Source organism: Phodopus roborovskii, unplaced genomic scaffold (genome assembly GCF_943737965.1).
Source record: "Phodopus roborovskii unplaced genomic scaffold, PHOROB, whole genome shotgun sequence".
Classification (NCBI taxonomy): Eukaryota; Metazoa; Chordata; class Mammalia; order Rodentia; family Cricetidae; genus Phodopus; species Phodopus roborovskii.
In genome coordinates, this window is record NW_026126469.1 from 3,908,186 (window position 1) to 3,917,500 (window position 9,315).

Consider the following 9,315-nt stretch of genomic DNA (forward strand, 5'->3'; position numbering starts at 1 on the left):
CTATCTCTCCAGCCCCCCCCCCATACCTGTTTTTTCTATGTGTGTACAGGTAGAGGGAGGCAGTATGTGCTCTCAGAGCTTTGTTTGATTCATGTCCATAGCTCTTTCCCCCATAGTGTGAAGTAGAACATTTACTAGGATAGTCCTTTATATCTGTGTATAAAATGTATTTTAGATGTTTTGTTATTGTTTTATATTAGTGTGAACTATTTCCTGTTGTTCTCAGTAGTTAGAACTCTGAGTTGGTCTCTTTGGCTCTGTTAGGAAAACATGAATTGTTCCATACAGACTCTTGCTTTAGGAGGAATGGGCTATGACATGTGTGGACTGTTCATTTTACACAGGAGGAATCTAGAACTGCAGTCCACTGTACTCAAATGTAAAGTTGGGTAGGGGCTTAGGTCATTCAGAGGCCTAGAAATGGGCTGGTTGAACATCCACTAGCCTAATTAGCAATCTCAGTGATGATTGTGAGCAGTCTTTTGGGACATTTCCATTGTCTTACCTGTTCCCCCTTCTTGTGACTCTGTTCTTACTCTGGTTGCTTTGGCCATTGCCCTGCTGGATGCCCTCTCTTCATTCCTCTTCAGGACTCAGCCAGGTTGGCTTCCTGGAGACAGCACCTGTCTACCAGGGGAAACCTGCTAGTGTATGTAAATATCTCTTCTTTTGTATTTCAGTGAGGATGCCATGAGGAAAGCTGGTGTGGCCCACAGTAAATCTAGCAAGGATATGGAGAGTCATGTGTTCCTGAAGGCCAAGACCCGGGTAAGACCCTGCTGGCCAAAGTCCCCAGCAGAGCAGTTCCAAGAGGGGAGTGTTGCTGAAACTGAGACCATTCTCCTTGGATCCTGGAGAGGGGGAGTGCTTGCATGCTGATCTCAGATACACAGCAGTCTGGAACCTCCATGTCTGTGGAATAGGCAAGACTCCTAGATGGGCACTGAGGCTATAGGCCCTGCGTCTGACCCTGATCTTATTATTGACCCTGTCATATGTATGTAGTTGGCTCCTTGGGTCCTACTGTTCCTATGAAGGAGAGGCTGGTGTTCATGCCCCCAGAGCTTACACATTCCTGATGCGCAAGGGTCCATTCCTCTTTGATTCTTCAGTTCAGAGAGGTGGGCAATGTTTGGTAAAGTTGAGATTGGAACCTCCCAGGTAGAATTGGAAGAAAAATTTTTAGGCTGGTGCAGCACCCTGGCCTTTAGGTGACCTTCTTCTAATGTATTAGTTCCCAGAAGTGGAGGTTAAAAGTCAAACAAGGGGCTGAAAAGATGACTCAGTAATTAAAGGACTATGCTGTTCTTGACGAGGACTTGTTTAGTTCCCAGTACCCATGTAGGGTGGTTCACAACAGCCTATAACTCCAGCTCCATGGGATCTTCTGTCTTCCACAGGCACCTGCACTTTCATGCACATCACTTACCCATCCTGCCCTTCTCCCTCACCACCCCTACCACCACACAGTTTCAATTTAAAGCTGGGCGTGGCGATGCATGATTTTAATCTTAGCACTTAGGAGGCAGAGGCAGGTGGATTTGAGGCCAGCCTGGTCAACATATCAAGTTAGACTGGCCAGAGCTACAAGTGAGACCATCTACAAACAAACAAATAAATAAATGAGTAAGCAACCAAAGAAATGAATAATAAGTAAATAAAGTGAATAATCCATTTTTAAGAAGTGATGCAAGTGCCAGAGAGATGGCTCAGAGGTTAAGAGCATTGGCTGCTCTTCCAGAGGTCCTGAGTTCAATTCCCAGCACCCTCTTCTGGCCTGCAAGTGTGCATGCAGGCAGAACACAGTATACATGATAAATAAGTAAAATCTTAAAAAATGAAGTGAAATTGAAGTAGAGGTGAAGTATGTTTCTGTTCTCATGAATATGGAAGGACAACTTCTGAAAGCTTATGGACTGTGTGTGGGTGTATGACATGCATTTTTTTTTTCTTTTAAAAGCATTATTGAGATTGAATTAAGGAAGTATGAAATTTGCCCACTTGTGGTATAAAATTCAGCCATCTAGGATATTCTGAGTCGTGAACAATTATTGCAGTATAATGTTAGAATGTTTTACAGAAGCCTGATACACATTAACAGTCATCCTCCATTTTCCCTTAACCACAGCAGCCACTCACCTACTTTATTTCTATGAATTTTCCCATTTGAAACTTGCTTTATAAACACAACCATAATGCTTTTTGAAACTTACTTCTTTCATATAGCATAATCTTATCAGGGTTCATATATTTACTGTGTTGTAGTGTATACCTGATTCTTTTTATCAAGACAAGATTTCATGGTATAGATTAGGCTGTCCTCAAGAGAAATGAGCTGCTTCTGTCATTGTCGCTAAAGTCACCAGTAACTGTGGTTCTGGTTGGTGGTTGTCTGATCAGCAATGACATCACACATCTGTTTAGTGCTTTTGAGTCATTGTAAATGTTTTGTGGAGAAATGTCTGTTTTTGTCCTTTGATATTTTTAAATAGTTCTTTATGTATTTGGATACATAGATCATCTAATTTGCAAATATCTGTTTAGGTCTATCTTTTGTAATGTTTTGTAGTGATCCTGCTGTTGTCAGAGACTCAGGCAAAGCACTCCACCACTTAGCTTTTTTTTTTTTATTTGTTTGTTTGTTTGGTTGGTTTTTGACCTATATTTTTGAGATATGATCTTTCTGTGTAGCTTAGATTGTCCTAGAACTTGCGTGTAGTTCAGATTGACCTTGAACTCACAGAGATCTGCTTGCCTCTGTCTTCCAAGTACTGGGATTAAAGGCATCCACAACAGTTAAAGGAATTTCAGTAAAGGCATCCACTGAAGTTAAAAGAATTTTGGTAAAGACTTAATGAAAGCCAGGCATAGTGGTGAATGTCTTTAATCCCAGCACTCAGGAGGCAGAGGCAGGCAGATCTCTGAGTTCAAGGCCAGCCTGGTCTATAGAGTGAGTTCTAGGACACCTAGAACTGCAAACAAAACAGAAAATGGGGGTTAAATTGAATCAACTGTTTCTGTTTCTAAAATGTAAACTTCATTGGTTTAGCTTTGTTTGTCTTAGTTCATGACAAGCCAGTCTAAAATTAGTGGCTTAAAGGAATAACCCTTTAGGTCTCCTGGGTCTGTGGGTCCAGAGTTGAGGTGGTTTGAATTGTCTAGCTTGGTATTTCTACTAGTCAGTCTTCTGACTTTTCTTGGGGCTGCTTTTCTGAGGCAGGTAGCTGGATTGGGCTGGGCTGGGCTGGGCTGGGCTGGCCTGGGCTGGGCTGGGCTGGCCTGGGCTGGAAGATCCATTAAAAGCATCATTCATGATGGTGTGTCGCTTTTACTATGTGACCTTCACATAATATCACTAGTGAGATAGCTGAGACTTCTACTTGCATGTCCATAGCGTGTCTACCTACACGCATGTACAGTCAATTAAAATACAAATTTCTTGTGCATTATAGGACACATCAAGAGAGCGAAAAACAACTTCTGGCATTATATATATTACCAGAAAATATAAATAATGTTTGATGAGGATTGATTCTTTAGTTTATATAAACAACACTAAAAAATAGGCAAAGGATTTGAATAAACATTTCTCAAAAGAAGGCATAAAATGGCTAATGCGCACATGGGAAGATTCAACACTGCTGGTGAGTAGGCTGGTGAGGTAAAAACTCGGGGAAAAGCTATCTATGAACCAACTTGTGAAAGTTGCCCTCTGACCTCCACACATGTGCAGTGACACAAAGTGCCCACACACATATCACACACAAATAATAAGTGAACTAAATTAAAAATAACACTGAGATGTGGACATAATGGCATACTCTTGTAATCCTAGCACTAGGGAGGCTGAGGCAGAAACATTGACGCAAGTTCAAGCCAGTCAGAGATAATGAGATCCTGCTTCAAAAATAAAATAACAAAGAAATCCAAGCCACAGTGAGATAGCAGTTCATACCTATTATGATGGTTATGCTTTGAAAAAAATATTATAACCAGTAGTATTTTGTACCTGTAGTTCCTGTTACTAGGGACCTGAGGCAAGAGGATCACTTGAGCATAACAAAGCAAGACCCTTTCTAAAAATAAAACAAAAAAGACAAGAAGCGGTGTTAACAAAATGTGAAGAAATGTGAGGAAAATGGTACCCCTGCTATGAAGAGCAGCAATATAGTGATTTCTCAAATAATGGATATATATCTTTGATATGGAATGTCCTTTATGCTGCAAAATGTGTTGCTTTTGTTGGCAGAGCAGAATATAACTGGTGGGAAAACCAAACTAAATATAGGGAGAAAGAAGGCAGGGTGAATGGAGAGAAGACACCAGCAGCCACTAAGGAAGCAAGACATGTAGAAAATGAGGTAATGCCATGGCCTTGTTGTTGTTTTGCTGCAGCTGCAGGCAATGAAACACAAACCACAAAACTCAACAAACGAGGAGTTTATTGGGGAAAGGGAGCAAATGGAGGGGTAGATGTTGACCAATCAGAAACAGATTGCCCCCCTTCTTTCCTGATAGGGTTTCATTTCATAGTGAAGTAATGAATAAAGCTTCATAATTTACGTTTTCAGTTGAGATTAACCTTGTTTGAAAGCGTCTTTCAACCGGAATCGTGTATGTTATGTGTGACTACTTGGCTTCTTATGTCATTGACAGATAGTCTCCACTAGTGACCAGGTATGGTCATTGTTAAGTTTAAGATTCTTTTACAGCTTTTCTTGTGTCCCTAGTCTTCCACTGAGAGCTGATGTAGTTTGGGGGTTTTGTTTCTGTTTTCTTCTTCTCTAACAGAAAAGGAACACCTAAAAGATGTTCGTTTTTCTCTTATAGTATTCTGCCAACAACTTGATACTGATTTGTTTCTGTTGAGTTTTTCTTTTGGTTTCTGTCATTTTTTTCAGTTGTGAAAGCTTGACATGGTTTCTGAGTGCAAACCAGCAGCACAGGATGTTTGGGAAAGGCTGTTTCCTGCCTGCTTTCTGACACCCTTGATACTTTCCTGTGACTTAATGTAATCTAAGTGACTGTATTCAAATCCCTTGGGTCTTTTAAGGAAGGTGGTACAGAGTGGTAGGTGATAATTAGCGGTTTCCTTCTGATTTTTTTGTGGGAGCTCATCTAAGCTGCTGCTGTTTGTTCTTCCTGCAGGCATGATGGGTATTTTCAAAGCCTGTGAGGCTGACACCCACACTTCTGTGTATGTGTGTGTTGGGAGGGGGTCGTTCGTTTTTTGTGCATGAGTTCGGGCCTCTCATATACCCTGTTGTCACCCTATACCCAGCTGCTCCTGGGGCTTTTCATCATTTCTCTGTAAATTAGCCAGCAATAGTTCCTTTTAGGCATGTCTACTCTAGTTATGGGGTTGTTGTTTATAATCTCATAATATCCAGCCTTGGATGTAGCCTGGACACATGAAATTGTGATGATGAGCAGAGCAGGAGGAGTAGAGAAGAGAGATAAGGGCAGTTAGTTATCTGCTCCTCAGCCTCTTTTTCTCACTCATCCTGGAATTTCAGAGGCCTTTGGAGACAAAAGAACAGAGGCTGAGAATGCTTACACATGTGGGAAGGTCAGTTTGGCCACCAGTGCCCACCACTGAAGGTGAGCAGTCAAGGAGCAAAAGACAGCCAAACCTTGGGGTCAAAAGCACAATGACAGTAGCTGAAGAATCCTATGGAATGCCTCCTTGGCAGTTCACCCAGACTCCCAACATATTTCTAGATGACCAGTCCTTGGAGATGCATGGAATATGCTCTGCATGTGAGCCCTGAAACTAACTGCTTTCTGTGCCCCACCCCCTCTATCCGGGTCTATAGAGATGAATTGGACTTTGATGACTGCCATACTGTAGGCCAGAGGTGGTGCAGATCATCTCAACATGATATGTCTATACCTTGCTCCAAGCACTGGATCATTTGTCCCAGCCTATGTGTGGGAAAGACTTTGGGGACATACTCCTGTGCTTGGTCCACTGTGTCTTGGGTCTAATTAAATATGTATCATTCCTTCTGGAACCTGCTTCTTTCAGCCCTGTCTTTCATGGTAGTAGAAAAAGGTTGTCAAACTCTTAAAGATCACAGGAGAATACAGTCCAGGCCTTTATCAGAAAGTCACATATGCACCTGTCTGGCTCTAGGGTTCTTTTCCACTGGACCTCGGCCATCTCATTTCCATTCCTGATTCTTTGACCCCAAACACCCCTGTTTCCATTCACCACACGATCGTACTTCAACAGATCCTCAACTGTGGGGGTTTCGTTCATCCTTGGCAGATTGTCTTTCAGTCATAAATTGATGGGGCATTGGAAAGGGTGTGTTGACAGAACCTCTTTAGTGTCCCTCTATTCCAGCTGTGTGTCCTTTCCTTTTGTCTGACCCCACCCCTTGGTAACAGATTTCCCCCAGCTTCCTCTTCATTTGTCTCTGTAGTGATTGCTTTAGCTGGGAAACAGTGATAAATGGAGTCTGCAAGGACATGAGAGATAACAGCTGTAGACAGCCTGACTGTCAATTTGTCCCAGGATGGCTCATGCACATGATAGAAACTGAGGGCCTTGTTCTTCTGAACTGCCGTGCTGGCAGAATAGCATTTCAGTGGAGGGAAGAAGAGATGGCATGAGATTTTAACCCAGGTATCTTTTCATTGGCCTCAGTATAGACTCACAGTAGTTGTTTCCCTAGAAAACCCAGGAGTGTCCTTAGGTACACAGAAGACAATCAGTGGAAGGCAAGCCCCACTGGGCAGTTTCAGAAATGGGACAGCACAGAGAGAAGGCCTGGGCAGGCATTGGTCTTCAGCTGTCATATCTGAGAGGAGCTTTGCTCTTTTTCTGTTCAGCTAACAGAAGAGCATCCCCAGTCATGCTGGAAGTTCTAGAGGACTTTGGAGAAGAAAGAAAGACCATATCTCACTTCTGGAATACTCTTGCAAATTTGTGTGTAAATACCTGTCTCACCAGCTGGGGAAAGGCCACCACAGTGTTGTCACAAAAAGCAAAAGTACTAACATATCAATAATGTAAACCTTGTGATCTTGGGCCAAATCCTTGGACACCACAAGTAGACACATATTGAGTGCCCTGTGATAAGACGGTATTTGCAATGGACTTTCTTAGCTGTTCTTATCACCCTGGTGGAGCCCTTCTATACCCTTCTTAATATGTGCCTCTGAGGGGGAAACGACTGACAGCCTCCCTATGAGACATGGATTCCAGAGGAAGCCAAGTGCCTGAGTGGCTGTGGTCATCAAGGGATAACAAGGGGGAGTCACATGCCTTTACCTCTCCATTTGGGATTAAAGTACTTCCTGTTTTTACTTTTAGGACGAATACCTTTCCCTTGTGGCCAGACTCATTATCCATTTTCGAGATATTCGTAAGTAAAACTTCATATTTTTGGGTAGCTGTGGTTCTTTGAGGGGCCTGTTTTGTATAGGAGGAACTCTCAGGCAGGCCTTAGCACCTGAGTTAGAACATTGCATGTTTCTGGACTCCCCACTCTCCATGGCCTCAGCCTCAAAAATGTGGATTTTGACTTATAGGAAAGTTGGTCTCAAAGTGATTTAAAGTGGGCTGCTATTCTTACACCTTTTTATGACTTCCACATTTGTAGTTTACTTTGTAATGGTGTTTTATTCCCTAAAAGCTGTTTTTGTTAACCCTAGAAAGTCAGAACTGTGTTTCTATGTGGAAGTCAGTTCCACAATTCCCTGTCCCTTCTGTCTACTGTGCAGAGGACTCTTACTTCAACCTTTGTCCTCTGATTCTGAGGGGACTGTGGTGTTAGCTGCCTAGTGAGCAGCCCCCTCCCTGATTTTTTGTTTGTTTGTTTTGTTTTTGTATGTGTAGCCTTGGCTGTTCTGGAACTCACTCTGTAGACCAGGTTGGTCTCAAACTCACAGAGATCTTCCTGCCTCTGCCTCCCAAGTCCTGGGACTAAAGGCGTGTGCCATCACTGCCCTGCACTCTCTGGTTTTTCAGAAGTGAGTTGTCATAACCTTCAGGGGCAACATTGTTATCACATTTGTGTTAGGCAGAGGCAAACCAAGTGCTCCTGGATAGCCACAGCTTATGAAGGGCACCAGGGCTGGTAAACACTGAGTTCCAGTTAACAGTTGTATAGCTTGTCTTGATAGTCCCCCCCCCCCCATGCTGGGGACAGAATGTAGGTTGTAGTGGCAGTCACAGTCTTTCAGTGTCTGGTCACTGAGAGCAAGAGAAGGCATTGTGAATTCTAACACTCAGAGATAATTACTTCACACTTCTTTTTTTCCCCAAGACAGGGTTTTTCTTTATAGCCACGACTATTCTGGAGCTTGCTCTATAGACCAGGCTGGCCTCAAGCCTCTGCTTCTGAGTGCTGGGATTAAAAGTGTGCACACCCATGCCTGGCTATTCCACACTGACTTTTAAAAGAGATTACTAAATTATGTGTATGTGCAAAAATACATACATACATGCATACATACACATACATACATAGTATGTGTGTCTGTGTATGGGTACACATATGTGAGTGCAGGTGTCTATGGAGGAGCCCAGAGGTATCAGGTCCCCTGGAGCTGGAATTACAGGCAGTTGTGAGCTGCTAGATGTGGGTGTTGGGAAACTAACTCTGGTCCTCTGCCAGAGTAGTGCATTCTTAGCCAAGTGTGGTGGCACAGACCTTTAATCCCAGCACTTCAGGAGACAGAGCAGATGGATTTCTGTGACTTTGAGGCCAACCAGGGATACACAGTGAGACCCTGTCTCAAAATACAGGTCATGCTCTTAAACACACTGTCTTAGTTTCTACTGCTCTAATAACACATGACCAAAAACAGCTTGTGGAGGAAAACATTTATTTTGTCTTACACTTTCAGGTAATAGTCCATCCTTACCTAGGACATCAGGGCAGGAACCTGGAAGCAGGAACTAAAGCAGAAGCCAAAAATGAGTCCTACTTTCTGTCTAGCTCTCCTGGCTTGCTCAGCCTGCTTTCTCGTAGCACTCAGAACCACCAGCCCAGGGTGGTACACAATGAGCTGGGCTCTCCTACATCAGTCATCAATCAAGAAAATGCATTACATGTTTATCCACAGGCCAGTCTGGTGGGGGCATTTTCTCAGTTGAGGCTCCTTTTAAAATGACTATACTGGGTGGTGGCACACACCTTTAATTCCAGTATTTGGGAGGCAGGGGCAGGCAGATCTCTGAGTTCAAGCTCAGCCTGGTCTACAGAGTGAGTTCCAGGACAGCCAGGGCTACACAAAGAAACCTTGTCTCTACCACACCACCCCTGAAAAAAATGTCTACAGCTTGTGTCAAGTTGACATAAA

General features: G+C 43.1%; 1 protein-coding gene across 12 annotated transcripts in view; it reads left to right on the forward strand.

Annotated features, from left to right (window-relative positions):
• Positions 1–9,315, forward strand: part of Med15 (mediator complex subunit 15) — a 59,796-nt gene that overhangs the window by 20,597 nt on the left and 29,884 nt on the right. For 11 of the 12 annotated variants that reach the window (XM_051191079.1, XM_051191073.1, XM_051191074.1 and 8 more), the window contains 2 exons: positions 681–768; positions 7,322–7,373. In XM_051191079.1, coding sequence (XP_051047036.1) covers positions 691–768; positions 7,322–7,373 — 130 coding nt within the window. In that variant the 5' untranslated portion in view covers positions 681–690. The remainder of the gene's footprint in view (positions 1–680; positions 769–7,321; positions 7,374–9,315) is intronic. The other variant, XM_051191083.1, reaches the window with a different exon arrangement.